The sequence below is a fragment of the Colias croceus genome, chromosome Z (genome assembly GCF_905220415.1).
Source record: "Colias croceus chromosome Z, ilColCroc2.1".
Lineage (NCBI taxonomy): Eukaryota > Metazoa > Arthropoda > Insecta > Lepidoptera > Pieridae > Colias > Colias croceus.
Window position 1 is genome coordinate 6,281,489 of NC_059568.1, and position 25,377 is coordinate 6,306,865.

Here is a 25,377-nt window from a genome sequence, read left to right on the forward strand (position 1 = left end):
AGAAACTATTGGTATTTTTTACACTGGCCAGCTGTTAGAGGTAGTATATTATGTACTGTAGTTGATGATGTGGTATAATGAGTGAACAATAAAAGTGTTGTACGTGGTATAATCACAATCTTTATTAGTATATATAATATATATGTTTAGTGTACTTTATTGCATGACTTGTAGAGCTATAATTATGACACGACATGCATTACAACGCGGGTCCTCCTGCTTAAAAACTTCTGCGTCATTTAACATAATGTAGTTCTGAAGCTGATATAATATATAACCTAACCATTTAGAAAATTTTCAGTACGTATATAAGGTACAAATGAACATGACTCCATGATAAAAATATTATGTTATGATCACGATCGTAGAAATTGTACTGAATTAATTTAATCACAAGTATCAAGTTGTATACAGTTTATAAACATTTGGCATTGATACTTATAATTTATTAGAAATTACTTGAAAGAAAAATAAACATTTGAATCGAAAATTTGTAATTCAGAAAGGCTCATCACCACACATTACCATTTGGTATTTTATTATAATTCAGAGGTTCTTTTAGGCACTGTAATAATATGTAAAGAAGTGGCTCGCCAAATTCATACTTTGTCAAGAGTTGAGGAAACGCACTTAATATTATTTTCACTTTGAATACATTAATTTTTCAACAATTACAGTTATCGAAATTTACGGAAGAGACACGTCACACTACGGAAGGCCGACAGCTAGTTATGGATATACACGAAGACCCATCGATATATCAAAGCAAGTTACACGTAGAATACAAGCAAAACAAGACCAACCTTAGTGGTGTGACGCAACTATCAGATCTATACAAATGATTCAACTTCATCTGCATTGAAATTCCGCCTGAAAGTGTGGTTAATGTAAGACTAGTACATAATAATACCTAAACCCGAATCGATCCGGGGCTCAATACACTACAACATCGAATATTATTTATCCATTTCCATTATAACTATTAGTGGTTATACAGGCCTATAGATATAAACGAATATATAGCAAATGATATAATATGCAGCTTACATTGCGAATTGCGCACGTTTGTTCAAAATTCCTATTTATATCTTTGGAATTAATTACATTCGCTTCTCCAAAATTGAAGCGCGAATGGGAATATCAAGTCGCCGTCACTTGATTATTGCTTGGACGTAGTCCATTTTAATTAATTAATTAATCAATTTCAATCAATTTTAGTCTTAAAATTTTTATTTAGGTTAAATTGGTGTTATTCAAGTTAATTAGCCTCTCACTAACTGTTGAACATTATTTGCCAGAAATAGAATTTAAAGCAAGGCACAGTGTTGTATATTTTAAACAATCTTAACGCATACATGTTTACACAATTTAAACACATACAAAGCACAATCCTATAGTAATCATTAAAAGGGGAGTTATTACAATTACATTTTATTTTCTCACTGACAAAGTCTATCACTTTATTGCAAATTCGTTGTTCTATGCCGACGAAACAAGCTATTATTACTTGTTGATTTTTTTTGACTCGCCTAATTATTGTTTGTATTATTTGAATTAGTGACAGTTTTATTGTCTAAAAATACCCCAATTTATTGACTGGAAGTAAGTATATTGTGGGAATTGGGACCGTGCGAGTCTTATTCGTCGATTTTATATTCTAAATCGAGTGCGAACACATTTTATATTGCTTTCATACACTTCAGTCAAATCTATAGATTTTATCACATTAATAACTAAGTGAAGAAAGTGATTATGTATATTTTATTGCAATTTATTGGCGACTCCATCTTTTTATTAATGTTTACAGCTTCATTATATTTTAGTAAGAGCGTAAAATTATATAAAGTTTCGGGGAAGTGTTCGGATTATAAGGGCGGTTTGAGGCAATGTGACATATACCTTGTGAACATAACGCTACCGCCGACGGGGCGTCGCAATAAATAACATCTTCAGTCTTTGGTACATTCCAGTACATTAGCATTATTTATAAATGCTTAAATCCAATCGTTTAAATCGCTAAATATAACATTTAGTTAACCGCCGCTCGGTACTCGGAGACACATATCAGATGAAGGCTTTAACACTAAGACTAGGTGCGCCCTGAGGACAAATATTCCATCGATTATTGCACATGAAATTTTCAATTTAATCACAGCTTTTTTTTTTCAAATAAAGAGATCTATCAAAAGTTTTATAACAAACGTAAGAAAACATTAGCCGATAATATGGAATAATTAATTAACATATTATTTTGAGACCCCTTCCGCACTACAGAAATTTTATTGCTTCTCTTATTTGTATTTTCATTTACATTGCATTGTTTTTAATTTAAATGCAGCTTGGTATGTTTTCAGCGAGCATAAAGCATTGTTGAACAAATAAACTTCATCAAATAATTCAATATTTTTATATTAATTTTGGTAGGGCGGAACGGGTCTAAGGCATCAACAAGAAAAGTTTATCGCGGCGATCAGCTCGTTCCTAATCGAGGTTCCTACGGCAATATTAAATGTACAATTCATTCGAAGACAGGTTTATACATAAATAAATGTAAAAAATTAGACCTATATGCTTAATAAATAATTAATTAATCAAATCACTTAACCAAAAAGATATGTGCAAAACCCGGTATTTTCATCTCTAGCACAAATCGTATAATTTATCTAGATTCTAGATCAGTCGCATCTTAACGTTTAAAACGAGCTTTATGAAGTATATAAATAAAACGATATACAACACATATAACGTATCGCCGCGATATACGCGCTCGTGGAAGCCGATAATTCATTGATATGATATATTAGCAAAAACAAATAACGATGAATGTTAATAAACAAAGCAAACGTCTGGAACAGGAATAAATACTTTATACACTTTACAAGTATACCTACGTGTCTATAATATTATGATATTTACAAGTTTATTATGAAGAATGATAGGTTGTTTTTATTGATGCAGAATTCGGACGCAGGCTCAAATCGCCACACCAAATGAGATCCTTAACATAGTAACACTCGAATTTGTACATTATTATCTGATGTAAATAAAAAAAAAAAAAAATAGAAAAACCATCTTCATTTGCTATGTGTCACCTAACACTGAACTTGGCAAGCATATTTAGCGGGGCGGATGTAAATCTGGAATTTTGAACAACGTTTCGTCGCGAAAAAGAACCTCTTTACAAACCACATGACAAAACAAGAATATAAGAAATAATAATTCGATAATCAATTGATATGTTCGACGCTCATATCTAAGCTACTATGATCAGTGATGCTTCGATTGTTCGTTCTTTACTGTGATACGTGTACGGAATAGTCTCCTAAAATTAGTAAATATAACAAAAAAAAAAATCTAAATGCTGCTAAAGAAAAGAGAATCAGTCAGTCTCTCATTAATACAATACAATGACAGTGATAAACTGTACAACGATTGGCACTCTCTTAAATTTCAATACTTATCTCGACACATATAAATTATATTACTTTGATCATTAGAAGACAAGTCTGAAATACATTTAATAATCGCCAGCACCGACACATACTCGACCGGCACGTATAATGTTTGTAATTACATCACTAACACCCATAAACACTACGTTACAATTGAAAACACGTGTTGAACAACACTACGACTACACAATTGGTTTGATGTTTTCATTTTTCCGAAAATTGAACATTACCTATATATAAACTTACAGAATACTATGAAAGTTAACAACGCCAAGTGTTATGGGGGGCCCGGAGAGTGCCAAGGTTGCAAGAGTTTACATATAACTTGAATTTGAAACGAATCTAGAATGCCTTTTACCTACATACATAGCAGTATAATAGCTGTATTTTTTCAGGCCTTGCTGTGGTTCTCACTCGGCTAGTTGTTCTGGAAAATTAGAGAAAACAGATTAATATGGTATGCATTATAATAAGAAACAAAGTTGTAGATCATTATTGTTAATATAAAAAAAAAACACTATTCTAAAATCGACGTTCTCGTTTTGATGTTTGCGTGTGCGTGCTTGCGTGTGTGGGAATATGTGTAGTTTGTAATAATGTATGTTTTTTTTTTTAATATTATAGAGTGCATAAAATACTTTAAGTATTCTCAGGACTATATTATCTGGGGAACTATATTTTCTATCACCAAAATTTATATTTGTCATCAAGTTGTATCACCTAAAATAAATAGATCTATCACCACGAAATATTTTCGTTCTCAGATAAACAAAAATTGTTCCCAGGTATGAATTATCAAATTAATGTTAATATATGTGTAAAATAAGAGATCGATAACCAATAAAATTATATTGCATTACATAAATATAAACTTCGTTCTTATAATAACAGTTTTGTTACATAAATAATGGATCTGTGCTCAGAATGGTAGATCTGTCACCAAATAAATCGATTATCGATCCCTGACTGTGACTCCTTTTTATTTGATATTTTGTCACCAATACAGTAGTAACATTTCATTTCGTTCAGAATATAAATTAATAGTATTCGTTATCAATCAATTTATAATTTTAATGAAAAAATTATCAAAGGGGCGGAGACAAATTGGCGCGCTTTAAAAATTGACATGTGCAAACATATTATCGGTTTAGCCCAAGAAGCTTATATCTAATACACTGGAGATTGCACTATGAACGTTGACTTGTCACGGGAAAGTATGACCTTGAATGACGCCTGCATGTTCCTTCATCCCTTTCACACCAACTTGCCAAGTTAGGTGTGAAAGGGACAAAAACAACCAGGCGTTATTCAAGGTCATACCTTCCCGTGACAAGTCAACGTTCATAGTGCAATCTCCAGTGTATTAGATATAAGCTTCTTGGTTTAGCCATACGCTGGCCATATAAAGCTGGTCAACCCCCCACCCGAAGCAAAAAATGTGCTTATCGGCCAGAAAAGAAAAAGGGGGCGCCCTTCGAAATCCAAACCAGCGCTGATTATTCAGTGATTATTGTTTTTTAACAATAAATATTGATTATTTTAACTTTAATTAAGTGTTTTATCTAAAATTATGCTAACCATTAGCAAGCTATTAAACCAGAGCTGATTATACAGTGGTTATTATTTTTAAGAATAAATATTGATTATTTTAACTTTTAGTAACATAATATGATTTATTGGTGATCTATTTAAATTAGTTTGCTTAAATACTTATTAGGATACACCTATTATAATACACACAAAAACATTTATTTGGTACTAGACCTTATATCTCAGTATTTTAGGTGATTTATTGTGGAACTGATTTTGCATTGTTTGGTGACTACATTTTGGTGACAGATCTACTATTTTGAGGACAAACCTTATTATTTAAGAAACACAAAACTAATTAAATTGGTGATAGCTTAAATGATACCCTATTATCTGCTACCTGTATGTTAGGCTCAACCATTCATCATACTGACTAAAACCCATTCTCCCTTTATCTTATTTCACCGTGGAATGGCCGTGAGATTTTGCTTCACGGAGGGACCGACAGCAATAGCTTTTCCTCTTATTTCACATAGAGTGTAATGTGTATGTTTGTGTGTGTGCGTATATTATGTATGTATGGTTTGCCCCTGGCTGCTATTCACCCAGGCTTGTGTGGGAACGCAGGCGGCCGACACCACCCCTTCACTTGCTGAATCGATGATGACATTTATATATTTGCTAGTGGAACAAATACTTTCGTAATCCTTCGTAATAGTTACTTGGAAGAATGAATCCTTGGATAGTTAAAAGTATATATGTATATCTGTTCTGTTTTTATGTATGGTTATTAAATTCAATGTATGTTTTGATTTAACTGTAAGTATAGATTCAAACTTAATGGCGGTTCGGAAGTTAGTGCGGGTGCCCACAGGCCCCTTAACGTCCCGCTATAGTCGAGCCATTTTAATAGGCAACATTTGACGTCTATCAATTTTATCTTCGAAGAGAGGTAACCTGCTTAAAAACATCGATTAAAGTGAATTAATCGATACGGATTTGTAACATTTGTCAATCGAATTTATTAATTTATGGTGATTTTTATTCACAAGTAATCAATGCATTCGATTCTAGATGTCAGATTTCGATTTTTAGAGTAACGTCTCTGGTATTTAAAAAGAAAAAAGGTTTATTGACGCAAAATTGTAGCGACGTCAGTTCTTCAATTCAGAAATTGTTTATTATGTTTAGTATGGCTTATCAGTAAAATGAAATCTTAAAATTTCTTGTATCGGTCATTATTATTATAAATATGTAATCGTAATTGAAAAAAGTTAAGCAAATGTGCAGTTCTAACAAAACGAAATATCATGTTATTCTATGTCGTCGTTACTAGGTTACGTTGTTGAATTTTGTTGAACTGTCAAATGTTGCCTATTAAAATGGCTCTACTATAATAACTAAAATTGTTTTCTGCGCGTCGGATCGTACGATGCTCCGAGCTGCCATTTAGTTTGAATCGTACTGTACAATGAATGAATTCTGTATAAAATAAATAAAAAAGAGTGTGTGTACACGCGTTAGAAGTTATACTTCTTTGGCGTATGGAAAAAAATACTAGAATATACAACTTGAACATAGTTATCAATTTTCATATTACCTAGAACTAACTTCATGCTGTTAAATTTAGGTGTCGGTGTGCGCGCGCATCGTAAAAATTCACTCTCATCATTTTTCTCCATCGCGCCAAAAGAAGTATAACTTCAATAAATGCATGTGTGTGTGTGTGTATGTATGTACGCACCGTGCACCGGGCGGCGCGGGCGGAAGCCGCGCGTGCCGTCGGGCCCGCGCGGCGTCCGCAGCACGATGACGCGCGGCGCCGCGGCGTCCTCCAGCGATATGGTGCGCAGCCGCGCGAGCAGCCGCTCCGGCCGCGCTTTTGTTATTGCGCCCTTGCTCCTGTGTACACACGGATTACATTCATCCTTCCAATACGTTCAATATAATGTGCATTTATCAACAAGTTATTCTATCTAACAAAGATTGATTCAATATTGTCAATTTTTGAGACAACATCATCCTTTTACAACAAACTCAAACAATATTGCGTTGTACTACAGACTAAGTACATCCACATTTATTTATTACGGCCAATCTACTCCCTATGTTAACACAAGAGTTTTTCAACTATTTTCATACTAAATTGAATTGAAATCATAGCGTAAAAGTATCACAAACATAATCGTGATATTTATAATACGTGTCGAGTTACGATTTTCTTCTGCCACTAAAGTACTAAACGAAAACACTATCCAACATTCAACGTTCATCTCAACGCTCATTCAACCCTGCCTTTTTTTTAATTGACAATAGGGAAGGTTAAGCTAAGACGGCACTCACCCGATCTTAACGACGTTGCACGCCGACGACTTGCCGTTGCGCGGGTTCGTCAGCATGACGAACTCGACGGAGTCGCCGGGCTGCAGGTCCGCGTGGTTGCCGCGCACCTCCGACATGTGGAAGAACAGCCGCCTGTTGTCCTCGCCCTCCACCGACAGGAAGCCGAAACCACCTGTAAGAGATTACAGATCAATTATATTATACACAAAAGTAACATCTGGAAACTAATGATAGAAAAGATTAGGATTGATTCGGGACATGTAGATATTTTTATAGAATCATTAGATAAAAAAAAAACATTATTAATTTACAAGTAGTAAAAATTGAACGTATACTATTTTTATTTATTAAAAAAAATGTATGACTTTATAAAATCTAAATTTCAATTTCCCTAGATTTAATGTACATGATACCAGAAACTTTCCTGTCAATCTTCAACATTTTATTAATGTTTTTGCATGTTTCATTTGAATCAATCTTGACATAACCGATAACATACCAGAGTTGTATATTACCTTTAATAGCATCAACGATGGCCCTCCGTTTCTTCCTAACGGGCACAATGTTGGTGGCGCGCCCCTCCGTGTCCGCTTGGAATGTCACCGGGTCGCCGACTTGCAGGATCTCACGCTTGCACGCGAGTCCCATGATGCCGAATTCGTACGAGGTGCCATTTTCGATTTGGATCAGTCCTGGTTATGAATAAGAGATTTTTTTTAACCGACTTCAAAAAAGGAGGAAGTTCTCAATTCGACCGTATATTAATATTTTGAGTGCTGTATTTTTATTAAAAATAAAATAACTTACAAACTTAGCAAATAAGATGATACTGTATTTTTTCCATTAGTCAATAGAAATGTAATATTGATATTTTGATATGAATTATTTTGTTGATCAGATTATCATAATAATATTATAAATGCAAAATTTCATGAGTATGTAATAATTATGTTACTCTTCCACGCAAATATTACGGAGCTGATTACAATGACAACACACACACATAGGTTTTATCCTGAAAATACCACAGGAACGGGAATTATGCGAATTTGTCTTTAATAACGCGGGAGAAGCCGCGAATGAAACATTATAATTCTAAACCAACTTTGTACCAAAGGTTGTCTGGAAGAAATCACTCTAAGCGATAAGACCGCCAATTGTACTTAGTGTAAGTTATATTTAAGAGTTTGTATTTCTTGTTTTGTTATATTTAAAAGCAATAAAGTATATAAAAATAAATAAATAAATAATCACTAACCGGAATAGTGCGCCTGGTCCGGGTTGAGCGCGCGTAAAGTGCGGGTCACGGTGCCGTTGAGCGTGGGTTCCTGCGGCTTGGCCACCGCGACGGTGCCGCGCGGCAGCACGCGCACGAACTCCGCGCTCGCGCACCCGCCGCCCGAACCGTTCACGCGCCCCAGCGAGTACTCCACCTCGGTGCCGAGCTCAAGACCGTCCGGGCTGCGCTCGAGGTTGCTGAAATGAGATTATGTGGTTATGAGCGACACTTACTACATTGAAAGACTTTTTTTTTTCGTAATCAACGCCACTAGGACTCATGACTACACGCACGGCGAAAATTAAAACAGCTCAGGAAGAAAATAGCTGGAATGCGTGCTACTTTTTCACGAATTATCCACACAAACTAACTACACACGCTTAGATCGTGATCATGACAGCCGCAAAACGGCAAAAGCAATGGCTCTGCACCATCGAGACTTGCAGTAGTGTCTGTACATTGCAAGCAATGTATAATTTTATGTACGTGATTGTATAACTTTTCTCTCAACAAAGGTGGACACATGAGCATCTTCAAATATAAAATGAACGCCAGCCCCGCCCACAAGGCCCTACTAAAGGTTTTATTTTCAGGTATTTTTTTAATGTCACATCATCGCAAATAAATTAAATCGCAAATTAAAAAAAAAAAACAAAAGGCGTTATAGCCAGTGTTTTACTTTTAATCTTAAAATTATATGGAAAGATTGAACGAGGGACATTTCATCATTAAAATCAAAAATTCGTAGTGCGTTTATTATATTTTTAAATGTTATTGTTTACAATAACAACTAATGTCTCAATATACAAAATATTTGATTAGCAAGTGTTTTATTGCATATAAAGCACCTTGTTGAAATACTTTTATTGTATAGAATGAAACCAAGTTCATAGAACAATCTTTAACACGGAATATATTAAAAACATACTTATCAGCATAGTGTTATATTAGGATCTCTTGCAAGCTCAGTACAATAGTGACTGGAATATGTTTTTGTTATTCAATTACTGAGATACGACAAACGCTTGCAAATCTCAATCACTTTAGGTATGTAAATATAGTACTGACACAGTACAAAGCATTAGATTACTTTCAACACTTCATAAATAGATATTCAATATAATCCCTTTTAAAAGGAGACTTTTTTTTTCTTTTTTGTTAGCATGCAATAGGAATATTAAAGAAAGCCAATTTCGTCGTCGATCTGACTTCGGTATCCCATTCCGAATTTCACTATTATATTTATTACGGGATTTACATAAAAATCAAAATTTTACACAAAATCTGCGTTCTTTAGGAAAAAAATTATTCACGAAAGATACAAAATAAAACACCAGTACATGACCTAAAAACATAACAACCTTCAATTCCACACAACATAAAAATATGTAATCCCGTCCAATTTTGTACTCCAATTTTCATTAATAATGGTAAAAAAAACACCTACATTCATATAAAAATAGGTTCGACTTTTGTCATCTTCAATATTATATTCCCAAGGTGAAATATAATAGATGTCTCGTTTATAATACGCCAATTACGTGGGTATCCTCTTTATAAAATACTTCATTTCGAACATATTTGCCGTAACTACACGTATTCAAATTCATGGCGACGTATGAATCGTCCAATCTATTTTCAAACCATAATCATACAATATTATTCGTTCGCTGCTTAATAAAAATAAATTATTTGTATACACTTCAGTTCTTACGAAAAATATACAGAAAATTATAATTCAATTCTAAACAATCGCAGTTAATGCAAATGTCTTTTCCTTTCATAAAACAAATTTGTGCTCAATGAGTAATTTATCTGTACAAGGATATTTTATTTCGGTTTTATTATAATTCGGTTGAATAGTTAATGATTCTTAGAAAGTTCGAAGTTTTACTTACGAAGAATTACTTCCAATATCAATATCGTTAAAACGTGTATATTGGTTGCCATGCTGTACTAGAACAAATATGGAAAATCAGTTCAGTAGTTTTTTCAATCATTTTTAGTAAAAACACAAATATCATAAAAATCTAAAAAGTCCAATTAACACCAGTCAGTCCAGTAGAGTCCAGTCATATTGCATATCACCTTTTTCTCTCTCTTATCAATTGATGATAATATTTATTCGTATGAGATATAACATCGCGCAGCAGCAATCAATTTTTATCACTATAAATGTATTGCATATCATTGAACATATCATAATTAAGCTCTTTAGTAACTAGCTTTCTACTAACTTCTGCCCACGGTTTCGCTCGCATACAGTGATCGCGTGATAGCATTAAATATTTCCATCTTCTTTTATACTTGCATCAAGTTTTGCATTATTAGTAAAATTTTTCCAAGGTTCAGTTTATCTATGTTCTAAACTTCAGAAAAATCGGTTCAGCGGATGAAGGGTGAAAAGGTAAGACAGATAATAGAATTTCATAGGTAACTTTTTGGTAAATCTACTGCAGGATATAGCACATGTAGTACATACATGAATACAATAGCATTGCAAATAAAATGAGTATACATAGCAGGGCACACTAGAATTAAACAAAAAAATAAATAAAAAACAAAAAGCTTTGCACAGAGAAATAGCACAGGAAATAATCTATATTTTCTAGCTGTATAATTTCTAAAGAACTAGACATAATTGAGCCAATAGCAGTATGTAATTACTAATTACCATTATGCATACAGATTCTACCATTTATTTATCGAACAAGACTTATTTACGCTATTAAAGTGTCACAATCTATGGTAAACAATCTCACCCAAAATGAAAAGAAGACAAATTAAGAGTATCAAAGAAATTCTCACCTAAAATGGAAGAAAACTTCCTTAGTATGGTCGGAGGTCTCTATAAATCCGAAGCCGTCCTTCAGCGCCGCTATGAACCCTTGCATGATCGGCCGCGCGTTGCCGTTCGACGAGCTGCCGTTCGTCAGGCTGTGCTGCACTTGCACGGCCATGGCCAACAGATCTTTGGTCCTCTTTGACTGCAATAAGCAAACGTTATGTTGAAACAAAAAAAAAAAAGAAAAAAGATCTTTAGTCCTCTTAGGCTGCAATGGGCAAAAGTTATATAAAAAAGAAGAAACAAAATAAGGTTCCCAATCGGATTTGACCGCAATGGACATCGATTATATTATAAGAAGCAAACTTCTATAATCATTGTGAATTTTAATTTCTTTAATTAATATCGTGTTGTGTAAAAAAATAAATATTTTACAATACAATTGCGTTAATTGCGTTTTTATAAGTTTCAAAGAAGCTACCAGGGATAAAGGTAAATAATCTTGCAGTTAAAACAGTCTAAAGTGACAATTGAACATTGTGTGCATGGTGCATCCACTATTATTCAATTCTTAGTCCTTGCTACCCTAACCCGACGAGGCACATACTTTGTTCGTGCTTTGTCCAGTTAACGGAATAATCAAACGAGATTATGCTTTGTATGACACGTTCGTGCAAGACCAAATTGCCATTTCCTTTCAATTCTAGTTCAGGATCCATCGCCCATTTTTGCAAGTGATTACTATCGAGCTAATTTTCCGTGAGTAGCTTTGTTTTGATGAGACGCCCAATAATTTCGTGTACGAAACTCTCGATTGTGGTAGCTAACAGAGGTAACAAGGATAAAATTTTTTGATTTGATGGTTCTCAAATATTTATTACGCAATTTGTAGGACAATATGTCTGTTGAATTATATAAATATTAACTAAGTGAAAACAAAAAAATCTGCTGGTTAGTAATCATTTATGATGACCTCGTTATCGATACACATTGGAAAGAGGGGACTCATTGATGAAACTATAGATTTTGTAGGACAAATATTTTTCGAATAATTTAGATAATTATCTTGAGATTGAACAAAAAAAATTCAGGTAGTAATAAATATTTGAGAACGATCAAATCAAAAAATTGTGTCCTTGTTACTTCTGTTAGCTATCACAATCGAGAGTTTCGTACACGAAATTACAAGGCGTCTCATCAAGATAAAGCAACTCACGGAAAATTAGCTTGATAGTAATCACTTGCAAAAATGGGCGATGGATCCTGAACTATTCAGTCTATTTGTATGTGAAAATGACGACTTTTAAATATTTCAATTCAAAATAAATCATTTTGACGAAGTAACTTATTCATATAGTGATTTCATTTTTTTTTTTTCATAATGCAATTCAACAATCACATAGCAACGAGATAAAGATCAGGTAGCAAAAGTAATTATACATATCATGATTGGCTTTCCTCCCTGTCATTATAAGACTTCTTGGTTATTCTTACACACACGTTTAATCAATTATACATCATTTAAAATAAATCAGGTTTAAAAGAAAATATGAATTATAAAGGCAACTAGAAAAAGAATACGACTGAAGAATGAATACACAAAGAAGAAAATAACAAACTCAGATTTTGCAAACAAAGTGTTAGCTTCGGGCCAAGTAACTTTGAAAAGCATTGAATTTAGTACTGAAAAATACATTTATTGAGCTTCGCTTTTACATTTCTTGGAATGGTTTACAATTTGTATAATTTTCTTTTCAAACATCGCGAGCAAACAGGCTTCCAATTTATTAAGAACTACGCTCTGAATCGAACGAAAAGAGGTTTAAATTAAAAAGTTATACGAGTCGGCACCTGTCTGAACTTTGATTGCATTGTTGTACTTACTATCTTTGCTTTCATTGTTTCGACATCCTTTCTAGTTCTTATAATAAACAAAGTTAATTTAATTTGCCGGGGTCGCCCACGCCTTCCCTTATTATAGCTTCCCAGGAATAACCATTACCTGATAAATGTCAAATGTAACTTTGTCGCCGACGCGCGGCAGCATTTTCGACTCGCACTTCTTAGCCGAGAATGGTATGTTCTTCTTGGCATTGTTGATCTGGCATGTTATGATCCCAGTTTCCTGCACAAACAACACTTATCTAAGTAATTTTAATTTAAACACGCAGTATAGTTTTCATTCAAATAGAAATATACATCATGTTTCAACATCAGTCATCATCATTATGTTTATAGAACAAAATTATATTCGTAGTAAATGCATTTAAAAAACGATAAATCTAAATTACTAATACAAATAGTGTCCAATCGGTTATATTGTAACCTTGTTCGGATTTTGCAGAATAGTAAATCTTATCAAGTGCAAAAACATCAGTTGCTCAATTAATATCTGAATAACAATTCAGTTACTGAGAGTATAGAGCTGTCATGAATATTTCTTATATTTGATAAATAATAATCTTCGTAATTCACACCAAAGGCAGACAAAGAAAGACAGTCGCCGAAGTATCCCTTTAATAAATATTTAAAATGACATCGTAAATAAAACCAAGCAAAGAGATCCTCTATAAACAGCATTAATTTTATTAATCAATATACAAGTGAACATTGCGAATCTATAAATAAACTATATAAGACAACATTTCTATCGTACGCCGTTGATAATAATTGATAAGCAATTATGTTTTATTCAGAGAACAATTAGTGTTTCATCCAAACGGAATACATGTATACTGGTATATACAAGTATATACACTGTATACATATAGTATATACAAGGTTAGATAGCTTGCACAATCGCGCATCCGTTTAGACGCTACAGTGTATTGAAAATTGCAAACTGTTGTTATCACTCAGCACGGAGTTAGCTATTGTGTCGGGACGAGATGCGAATATATAATCCTGTGAGAATTATATTAGAGCGAGGACAGCCTACTCGTGTACACATCTATAAGTCATATGAAGAGTTGAAACTTTATAAATAACACAATGATTTTAACGTAAGGTTTTTATTCATATTTTCTGAAATCATGAATTCAAATCGTCAACTTTGCATATTGCAATGTTTATTTTATAAACAAAAGTTAAAATTGTATCGCTGTTTATCAATAAATCGAACCGTTATGCACTGATCCTATTTTAAAATAGGCGGCGAATTGATCTGACCCTCTCTCAATTTTCTCGCTTAGATACGACCTTGGCAATGCCCGCCCTACATTTTTTCAATCTGCTGTTATTCAATATAATATATTAGAGTGTTGAAATTTAAATATACGATGTGTTATTGCGCAATTTTCTGTTCAAATATACAAAGGTCTAAATTATGTTTCTACTACGCTAGTTATGACGAAAATAGTAACAACATTTGAAGCTATTAGCTATTGTGTCTCGTGTCATAGGATCAAACGACGGATAAAGAAGATTAAGTCATTTTGTATATAATTGCAATATCTCATACTGATTTTTCTATATATAGAGTCTAGTGTGAAATACTGTTTGAAAGTGTAAAAAGTATTAAATTTTTTATTTATCAAACAAAGCAATTTAAACGATAGCGGTTGCACTACAACAAAGCTTTTATATTTGAAACTTTTTATTATCTACTAGTGGACCGCCCCGGCTTCGCCCGTGGTACATATTTCGCAATAAAAGATAGCCTATGTCTTTTCTCGGGTATCAAAATATCTCCATACCAAATTTCATGCAAATTGGTTCAGTAGTTTAGGCGTGATTGAGTAACAGACAGACAGAGTTTCGCATTTATAATATTAAGTATGGATAAGTAAATGAAGGTTGGAAAATTTTTTTGAAAGGACCGAAAATGATCCACGTTTAGTCAATAAAAATATAAAAAATGTAACTCGTGTAAAAAATAAAATAAAAATGCGAACAATTTAATAACGGAAACTTTCGTACGTGTGCTCAGTTAGCGAGATGATACAAAAAATTGTTTATGAAAAACTTTTAATTAATCTGAACCCTGAACTTTACTGAAAATGTCAGCTATGTGACTTGGAAGTAAATAGAGGGTTGGAATGGAAGCGAAAATAAGTAACAAAAATTATACAGCCAATAATAACAAAATACTACCGAAATATTGCATCCCACAACATCCTATTATACTGAGTGATAATTCAGTTCTAAGTTTATATGAAAGAGGAAATTAGTTTCCGGTTGCACTAACTCGATAGAGAAAATTGTCTCGGTACATTTCCCAGAATTCACCCTCGCTCTCGCTGAAATGAATTATTTTTACTCAAGGTATAATAACGGTAAATAATATTTTTTCATTCTCGTAAACATGGCTGCCGCAATCTTTTTATAAACTTTATATAAAGAAAGCTGGTTCATAATGGCTTTTACGAAAAGAAAGCTTAGAATTAACGAGAGACCTCAAAATTATGTTTTGACGAAACTTTGGCCATTGTTTTTGTAAAACAAAACCCACTGAAGAAATAAGGAATAAACGGAAAAATCTTTTATAAAAAAACAATTTTCTCAACAGATTTAAGTCCAATAAAAGGAGCTTTAGATTTTGTTTTTCTTTATTGCAATTTAGAAGAGATATATTTCTATCATAAAGAAAGAAATAAATCTCTTTAGATCGAGTATGATAACATCCCCAATTTATGTCGAATCACGTCAGAAGTAAAAATCTTATTTTCATAGATTATGTGCGGTTATAAGACATAGGAAATAAGGAAAATGAAACTCCTTCACTAGTGGAAAGTTGCATTATTCCTCAGCGGTCAGCGTCAGCGTAGAGCGTCTCGAACACAATCTGGAACCTTCTAGAACTTACCCCGGTGCCGTTCCTGGTGGGGCTCGCGGATGATGACGCGTACGACTGCGCCTCCTTCGTCACAACACCACGCACGCCCTTCTCGACGAGCGTCTCGAACTGCACCGTGCCCGGCGCCAAGTGCTTGATGCGTATCGCCGACTGACGCGTGTTCATGTTCGAGAACGTCGTCACCGGGTCCACGGTAAACTCCACCTGGACATCAGATATTTTATTTTATACGTTAGACACGAAAAAAAAGAAATGAATACATGGTGATTTTAACCAACAATGATAAATATCCGCGTTGATTCTAGAGAACTGATAATGGCGGCCGATAATTTACAAAATAAATCCACGATACATTCAAAGATATAAATTTATTGAAATATAAACATTATCTTAACAGGTTGTTTTACCTCGTCACCAACGCTTAATTCTTGACCAAGGCGGAGGACTTCAGCGAAATGGAAAAACATGGTCTGGTCGCGTTCCACACAGCGGATGAAACCGAATCCTTCCCGCAGAGAGCAGACTATGCCTTGCTCGCGTCTAAAATCCAATAAGAAAATTGTAATGATCGAAAAAAAATAATAGTCAAGTTTTATTCCATCTAATTCAACCATAACCCCACTGACCTTTCGCCAGATACATTGAAAGACTCATCCAATAGCGAAATGTTGGTCGCTCGCTTTAACTGATCCCGCCTGTCCGTGGCCACTTGGAACTGAACCCAGTCCCCGTGACGCAGAGTGAACTCACCGCACTGATCTTTATCACCGAATGGAACCTACAAAAGTAAAATCCTGCAACTATCGACCACCAAGACAACATTTTCATACAATATTAACAAGGTGGCCGATTCGGAACGTGAATTTGCGTCATGCAGTTGCATGTTACATTAAATTTTAACGTGAACTTTTCCAATAAACTTTCCTAGAACAGGCAAAAATAGTATAATATATATTTAAGTTGTAGCTGTGGGCGTCGAAAAAGCCTGCCTAAAAATAGCCAACACATTCATAAAATATTTATATTCATATTCTTATTCCATTCTACAAACCTTCACAGAATTTGAGATGTGAGGTATCATTACAATTACGGTCTATATCGAATTTCAGATGTAGCATTCGATTTTTTGTAAACAATTCTTATATTTTAAAATGAACTTCATATTTCATTAAAAATGTCGCGAGTGTGTAATTTCTGTGAATTATTGCATATTATACCAAATAGGTACCTATTTTTCAAATATTGAAAAATTGGTCAGATGCGAGACGGATTAGCGACATATCCAAACAAAGTCGTACATAGAATAAATAAATAAATAAAAATCGTTTATTTGAAAACAATACATAAGAAGAAATTCCTAATAAAATGGGTTCTACATTCATTTTTTGACCGTACCAACCGTTGCTTATCTTCGAATATTTTAAATTATTTATTACTTAAGTGCCAGCAGAAATATATCATTTCTGAAAATTCCAAATGTCTGAGAATCACAGCTTATGTATGAAGTAGTTTGGTAAGAGACGGATGGACAGACAGAGAGACGAATAGCGGAATCTTAGAAATAGAGTCTTCATTTTTTCCTTGGGTATGATATCCTAACATGACAATTTAAAGAAAAATTAAGGCATTGTTTCAAACTAAATTGGTGCAAAATAAACACAGTAACAAAAAAACTTCATATAGTTAACAATTGTTGATTTCTAGAACTTACCTCAACTTCAGAATGATCAGCAGCACGATACTTTATCCTTCCAGGTAATGGATCATTCTGAGGTACACGCACCATATTGCCACGCTCCAGAGGCTTCAAAACTTGCCCACGCATTATTTCCGGATTTATATCTTCAAACACAACTGAGCCACTGGGAAGTTTTGTGATATTGCAAGCCACTTCTTTACCCTAGAACAATTTGAATGAATAAATGATACAATCAATTTTTGAAATTTTAATGACGAACAAAACCAACAAAACTTACATTTCTTGTCTGAATTATAAATTCCACATCATCACCCAACGATAATTCCTCTTTCAATTTTGCTTCTGAATAATGGAAAAATATTTCTTTGACGACATCAGCGCGTTCAATAAAGCCAAAGTTTTCTTTTTTGGAACACACAACGCCGTGATACTTGACAGGGTGCACAGGATTTTCAAATCGGACATGACAAGCACCAAGCGTGCCTCTGAAAACCCGTAACTGTACAGTTTCTATGAAATGTGTAAAGAAATAGGTGATAAATGAAATAGCTGTATGATTCGATGTTATTGTTGTGTATTACACACATTAGCAGCAAACATATTATGCAAAAATGAGAACAATAGCTAGTACAATGCAGATGATAACACCATATCAACAATACCTTTGGTTAGTTGCAATCTGAAAGCTAACAGCGTCACCGGTACGCAGAGTGACATTTCCCTCAACATCATCCTTTGTGTATGGCAAGAAAAAACATTCACCACGGTTCTCATATGAAATTCTACCAGTGTTATCCCCCGAGCCCTCACCCTTCACTTCTGTAGTAACTATACCAGTCACACGAGCTTCACTCAACACTACTTCTGGAGCAATCTTTGTTACAGTGGATGCTATGGGTTTACCAGTTCGTCGATCGTATGTCATTTCAAATTCTACTGGATCACCAATCTTTAAATGGTCAATGTTGCCACTGAACTGGCTAAAGTGGAAAAACAGGCGAGCCTGCCTCTCACAACATTGGATAAAGCCATAGGAATGCTGAAAATTTTATTCAATTGAATCCACTGTTATAGGATTATCACATTTAAATCATGGTTGAAAATTTAAAGTGTTTATGCAATTATTACAAAATTGCTTTAATTTTGAATTAATACAATTAAATTCAGTGTTGGACTTACAAGTAATTTTTCAATTATTCCTGTCTCTCTAATAGGTGGGTGGTTTACAGAGTCATATTGAGTTGGATTATTTGTGGAGCTAGATGAGTATACTCCAACAGAGTCACCCATTGGACAGGCATCTAAATTATAATTGCCCAAGGAAAATCTATTTCCTCCACTTGACTTGTTCATATTGTTAAAATTATCTCTCGGAGAGCTTGGATACTCACTACTGTATGTACCTACAAATACACAATTTTGTTGTAATTCAGGAAACACATTAAAAAGATAAATTTTGCTGTCATTCATTTATTATTGTCTCAGCATAATTGAACTAATTTGCAGTATGAGTCTAATGTGATAACCACCTTCAGTAGCAGTACAAAGCAAAAAATGGTTCTGTATATCCGAATGATACAAAACTTTATGTTGGAATATAAAATGAGTTAATGTTTTGCCCAATTGTTGAGCCAGTTAAGTAATCAAATAATTTTTATAAACAAAGTTTATCTGAACAGTTAATAGAGTATCTTTAATGGTATAGTGTTGGTACAATTTTTATCAAACTTATTTTAATAAATCAATATAAGAAAAAATCAATGTCAGAACCTACTGATGGTCAGTATTAAACACTAGTTTCTACAACTTACCGTTGCGGTAGCCCTGTTTGGATTGCATGTTAGAATGCTGGAGATCTAAAATATCCTGCAAGGGTGCTACATGTGAATCTGGCGGCTGGAACAATTTCCACTGAGGATTGCTTGACATTCTCTTGCAATTTCTTCGTAGTTATATATGAATGTGTATAATATATAAATCCAAATCTCAGTTATGAACCAATATATCACAGAAAATAGTATGGTGTTACGTTTTAATAGTGCTTACAAATTTGTCAATCAAAATCACATTTTTCAAGTCTTGTGTTCACTAGAACACTGAGTCATTAAAACAAAGTTCACAAATTTATGCACCAGAACACTTAATTCAAACAAATCTACTTGGGAATATACTACACTAGATCCTCAGATGTCTTCAATGCTTGCTGAATCGGAGTTCTGCTATACATTGCCGTAACTATATTTTTAATTTTGTTATTCGCCGTTGCGTTCAGTTTTGATTGCTAAATTTATTTATATTCACAGCAAAATTACTTAGGGTCTATAGTTGAACTGCAAAAAAAATATATTTACAATTAGAAACACTGAAAATATTCCAACTCGAAATTTAAAAACATTATTTTTTGAGTAAGATTCGTGCGAATTCCTAACGAACGCGTGCGCTCGCAGAGTTTACGATGTTTTTACAACTCAAAAAACCCTATGCAATCAAATTCTTAAACTACGAACACGTTAATTATACCTTCATAGGTTTACAAGTAAAGGTAATCAACTCAATTACACAATATTCTAATTTTGCCAACTACCATTATCAACCCCAATTAATTGAAAAATCGAACCGTGTACATATACCCGCCATCACAAATCATAAACTCCATAGCGCTTTTATGAGAAAATTATATATATCTAAGAGATTATATCCCTATTTTAATCGGATTATATCAAAGCGTCGCGTCGAAATATTGTTCTACATTTTATTATTGCTATCTAGGTAGGTATCGACTGTCCCGACAATCCGAGCCGACGGTCTATGTTCTGAAATTGTAATGCCGCTAACGCTAAATTTCGTATCGCTTCTATAAGGAGATATGCTGACAAATATATAAATGTACTTTCTACCTATAATGTAATAACAAAATTTACTGGAAACGTACAAAAGTATACAAACAAAATCCATGAAATTAATTAATCTCACCACGATACAGCACAGCACTGACGACATACCGCCATATTGAATGTCAACATAGTTGCACTTTTGACTTAACCATACAAAACAAAATTTAATTTTGTAACAACTAATTTTATTAAACTTTTATCTTATAAGATTTGCTGTAGCCTATTGATGTAATAAATAAAACGATTTTTTAAATTTTGTTCTTGTTTGAAAACTAATGACGAAGACCAATCTTAGGTTTATTTTTTCTTAGTACAAGTTACATTACAGTTCAAAATCAAAATTAAATGTGGCCATTATTATTTTTAGCAAATATTTTTTTTAATGTGACGTATATTTTAAAATTAAATATACTGCCAATAACGTAAATATTATAGTATACATTTAAACCTTAGATCATTAATTTAAACTAATTATGTAAAAAAGAAAACGGATGTTTGTTTATTGATCCTGTATACATAGTTATTTTTTTAACAGCAACACTTTCTCTACCTGCCAACTGTCATTGAATATATTGGCGGCAATTTTGAATTCTTCTATATTTTCTAAGTTAAAATTTTTATAACGTTCTCATATTACTTTAGGTAGGTACTTGCTCTGTGATTTGCATATTTCACCACAAGTTCACCACTTACATTGTCTATTGAAAATAAACTAAGAAATAAACCCAATCAACATTTTTTTCAAGGTAGATGTTCAAGTTGAATATAGCACATTTCAAGTTTATCTGATTTTTATTTATGCAAAATTTTAAACGGAATAAGGATTTTTTTTATAAAAATGGTTCTATGCCAATCTCTCTTCAATAATTGGAACAATAATTGTAAAACATATGTTTAGGGTCTACTCTAACTTGCCCAACTGAATCAGGAAGGTAATGTATTTATATAATAGATTTTAACTTTCACCACTTTGGTTGACGAACTTTCATAGTTACATAGGCAGAACTCAGTTCCTAGCTCAAAGATTGTGTCAAGATTCTTCTAATTCAGAGATCAAACATTTTACCATTCATAATAAAACATGTTTCATTTCCCATTCTCATTTCTGTATATTATTATTTAATTTATTGAGATATCTTTAGTTACGGTCTATTCTATTGTTATTTATGGTGATAAAATCAAATTGAAATTAATATGTTAGAACCATCTACTCAGCATCTACTAAACAAAAGAGATCATAGTGTGTATCCAATCGTGGAAAAAGGTTATATTAAGAATAACAAAAGGCAAATGACTCAGTTTTCTTTCTCCCCAGGAATATAATCCTACAACTTTTTCATTCAACAATACCAATGCACCGTATTCTGTAATGATGAAGTCAGTTAAAATATCAATCAATAAAATGTAGGTACCATTGCATTATAACCATTGTACAATAATACTTCGATACTTACCTAAAGAAACGGTTCTTTCTTGGGGAACAACACAAAATTCATAGTTCCTTAAATCCAAGATAGGCGACGTGTATTGCGTACATTTGTCCACAGAAAATAATTTAGCATTATGTTGTTGGATTAAATTATCTCCAGCTATGAAAATATATTTTTTTAGAATACCTAAGAACTACCAATTCAAAGAAACTGAAACTTTATTCAGAATATTAAGATTTTTTTTACCTCTACGTTTATAATTTGAAATGATCCGAAAATGATGCATGCCCACAGTCCAAGGCACATTGGTAACTAAAATAAATAAAATAACTAAGAAGTTTGTTCATATTTCTATAGAAACATTTCGATTTATTTTTTAGATTTCTCACTGTTTTTATTCTTATACTTACGAACATAATGATCCAAGGGAATATTGGAAACATGTTCAAATAATCCAATATTGTATCCTAATGTATCTTTGTCAAAATGGGAATGTACTATACTGGATTTTATTTCAGTAGCAACTAAAATCAATACGAAGAAAATATTTTATTGTTACTCTATTCAACCAATTAATTCGTAGATATAAGTAGATAAAAAAAATATATTATAAAGCACTAGCTTGCTGCCCGCGGCTTCGCCCGCTTTGTCTAAAACCTAAAAAATTATATACTAAAACCTTTCTCATGAATCATTATCTATTAAAAAAAACCGCATCAAAATCAGTTGCGTAGTTTTAAAGATTTAAGCATACAAAGGGACATAGGGAAATAGGAACAGAGAAAGGGACTTTGTTTTATACTATGTAGTGATATAAAATAAATATTAAGAAGCAGTTTTGAGTTTAAGCGTTTTTTTTTTTATATTGTCCTTACAATTATTGTAACTTTTGTAAACAATGCGCCAGGAATATAGAAAATTTGCCATGTCTGGGTGAGAACGGGCTACAATACAGTTGGCTGGGCTCACCGACCATTTCGGCTTGATAAGGAGACTATTGCATACAACGACGTCCGTTTCATTTAAAATAACTGCCCCTATTTGTGGATAACTAACGTCAGAGCCTGTGAAGTTTGAAGGACGTAAGAAAACTATTAAATACCATAAATTATATTACTAGCTATGCCCAGCGGATCTATCCGCATTGCTCTGCTCAAAAGCCTTGCTCGATAAATGGACTATCTAGTAGTGGAATTTCAAATAGGACCCGTGGACATCCTGTGATTATTGCGTTCAACAACTGATAACGACTGATCTTTAAAAAAAATAGTGTATTCTACAGAAGTAGAAGATTATGTACACAAACCATGTAGAATATAGAGCTAAACATTTTAGTTCATACTTAAAAAATAAGAATAATATTTACCTCCATTATTAGGACCAGAACGCCTTGCATTTATTGCAGTATACTTGCTATGTTTCACAGTATATAAATGAAGTATAAAAATTATGACCAAAATAAGAATTGCTACGAAGACTAGAACTAAATGAAAAAATATACATTTCTCTCCTCTTGTAAACTTGGGTATTGTATGAGAATTTTCATTACCATTCATATCGTTGCTTTTGACTAAAATAACTAAAGCCAACTAGATTAAGGTATTGTATACAAATTACTTTTTATAATGCCTGTTCTTGTCATTTCATGGCATTTACCCACCATTTACCTAAGGTAATCACATACTTACCTTATAAAAACGTTACTTTTTGAATGTATGTAAATGTAGAATTATAGGAAGGAAAATAAAACAGTAAATGTATTAATATACTTTTATAAAGCTACACAAATCAATCCCTGCTTGTGCGTCAAAAATTGAAAATTTAAATTTATCGGTACATAGTATGTCATAATTACGTACAGCACAATACAAAATTTACATAGATGTTTCCTCTTTCAGTCATATCGAGATTCAGTACATTCGATTAAAATAAGTATATAAAGCACCACACTTTATGGACGTATCATTTACTATATTAAGGTACGTTTTACGAGCTCCAACTAGGAACTAAATACGAACGAACGCTTTTCACTAATTATACTATATTTTAATGTCGGTACATTATAGCATCACGCTGGTCTACAATATTTCACTTCACCTGTCTAGCGGCCAGCGCACATCGCAAAAGTTTCTATTCAACATTTAACAAAAATAATTAATTATAAAAATATTGTATAATCTATATATCTTATTTACAATTATTAAATATATATATAAACTAACAGTAGGTAATTAAATTGCATCACTTGAGTTGCAGTGCGGTTGCAAGTTATATTGTTGATGTATCACGTGATTATCAAATGATTGAAGTGTGATGATTTCTGAAGCCATTATATTGCCGTGATATAGTAGGCTAAGCGTACACTTTACCAACATAATATGCACAACGGGTTATTTTATATGACACCTTTTAACTTAATTATAAATTGTCTTTTTTTCCAAGGGTTCTATCTAAACTTTAATTAAGTCACAGTTTTCGCTTTTATTTCAATCTACGCTTGAATCTACATTCACGTACGTCAAAACTCGCAAGCGGAGCGCGCTTAAACAATTATCTTTATGAACATAGTTTATAAATGTTGCACAGACTAAATATATCCAGAGAAAATTTACACAGACGTATATAGCTATAGATGCCGCTTGCAGACTAACTGTTTAGACGTATACTTCTCCTCGCTTGGATCCCTTATCGTTGCGGTTGAGGCCGGGCGGAGTGCCGCTGCCGCTGTGCTCGCTGTCGGACAGTTCCGTGACGGTGGCGCGGCTGGCGAGCGGCGTGACCACGCGGTCGGTGCGCGGCGTCGACGGTGTTGAACCCACTAGAGAAGTTAGCTGAGACACACCCATAGGGGACAGTGTCACGGGCGCGGTCAGCATGGGAGAGAGACCTGGAATGGAATACAATGGGTTTTGTGAAATAGTTCGGTTTTGTTAAAGCATCGCGTAGTAAAAGGTCTTTTTGTTACTTATAGCTGATTATTTAAAATAATTTTATGATATAAAAAATGGTCAGTACAACATTAACTAAAAATTAAACACTATTGTGTGAACTATGCAACACTTAAAAACCATGTGTGGCAATGAAAATTGGTTTTCCATGCAAATACCTAGGTGACTCCAACTATTACTTCGCGTTATATGAATTGAAATCGATTCATTAACACTGAGTTT

General features: G+C 33.4%; 3 protein-coding genes across 5 annotated transcripts in view; all 3 read right to left on the reverse strand.

Annotated features, from left to right (window-relative positions):
- Positions 1–102: 102 nt before the first annotated feature.
- Positions 103–21,088, reverse strand: LOC123705532 (cold shock domain-containing protein E1). 2 transcript variants are annotated; one of them, XM_045654359.1, is made up of 16 exons: positions 20,857–21,088; positions 19,695–20,213; positions 19,063–19,286; positions 18,546–18,922; positions 18,161–18,368; positions 17,896–18,084; positions 16,811–16,962; positions 16,592–16,724; positions 16,194–16,388; positions 13,392–13,514; positions 11,413–11,591; positions 8,584–8,801; positions 7,841–8,017; positions 7,326–7,497; positions 6,727–6,884; positions 103–3,879 (listed from the first exon to the last, which is right to left on the reverse strand). In XM_045654359.1, exons 2-16 carry the CDS (start codon positions 19,810–19,812, stop codon positions 3,863–3,865), a joined length of 2,640 nt encoding a protein of 879 aa, XP_045510315.1. In that variant the 5' UTR covers positions 19,813–20,213; positions 20,857–21,088; the 3' UTR covers positions 103–3,862. The 2 variants fall into 2 exon arrangements, with proteins under 2 accessions (XP_045510315.1, XP_045510316.1); XM_045654360.1 differs by having other exon boundaries at positions 20,816–21,088.
- Positions 21,089–21,945: 857 nt separating this feature from the next.
- LOC123705194 lies at positions 21,946–23,970 on the reverse strand. Its single transcript, XM_045653877.1, has 7 exons — positions 23,896–23,970; positions 23,574–23,786; positions 23,083–23,271; positions 22,618–22,731; positions 22,454–22,519; positions 22,232–22,366; positions 21,946–22,141 (listed from the first exon to the last, which is right to left on the reverse strand). The coding sequence occupies exons 2-7, from the start codon at positions 23,761–23,763 to the stop codon at positions 21,999–22,001; spliced, it is 837 nt and encodes a 278-aa protein (XP_045509833.1). The 5' UTR covers positions 23,764–23,786; positions 23,896–23,970; the 3' UTR covers positions 21,946–21,998.
- Positions 23,964–25,377, reverse strand: part of LOC123705193 (bestrophin-4) — a 32,030-nt gene continuing 30,616 nt past the window's right edge. For both annotated transcript variants that reach the window (XM_045653875.1, XM_045653876.1), the window contains exon 11: positions 23,964–25,094. In XM_045653875.1, coding sequence (XP_045509831.1) covers positions 24,862–25,094 — 233 coding nt within the window. In that variant the 3' untranslated portion in view covers positions 23,964–24,861. The remainder of the gene's footprint in view (positions 25,095–25,377) is intronic.

What these genes read in the sequence shown, in the direction of transcription:
- LOC123705532 (XM_045654359.1), bottom strand. Translation starts at nt 19,812, where the DNA reads ATGTCAAGCAATCCTCAGTGGAAATTGTTCCAGCCGCCAGATTCACAT. An exon ending in CTGATCATTCTGAAGTTGAG is followed by an intron (nt 16,963 to 17,895) that starts GTAAGTTCTAGA and finishes TTACTTTTGTAG; the next exon opens with GTTCCATTCGGTGATAAAGA. An exon ending in GAAGTTTTCTTCCATTTTAG is followed by an intron (nt 8,802 to 11,412) that starts GTGAGAATTTCT and finishes ATCTCATTTCAG; the next exon opens with CAACCTCGAGCGCAGCCCGG.
- LOC123705194 (XM_045653877.1), bottom strand. Translation starts at nt 23,763, where the DNA reads ATGAATGGTAATGAAAATTCTCATACAATACCCAAGTTTACAAGAGGA. An exon ending in TTCAAATTATAAACGTAGAG is followed by an intron (nt 22,367 to 22,453) that starts GTAAAAAAAATC and finishes ATATTTTCATAG; the next exon opens with CTGGAGATAATTTAATCCAA. An exon ending in AGAAAGAACCGTTTCTTTAG is followed by an intron (nt 22,142 to 22,231) that starts GTAAGTATCGAA and finishes TCATCATTACAG; the next exon opens with AATACGGTGCATTGGTATTG.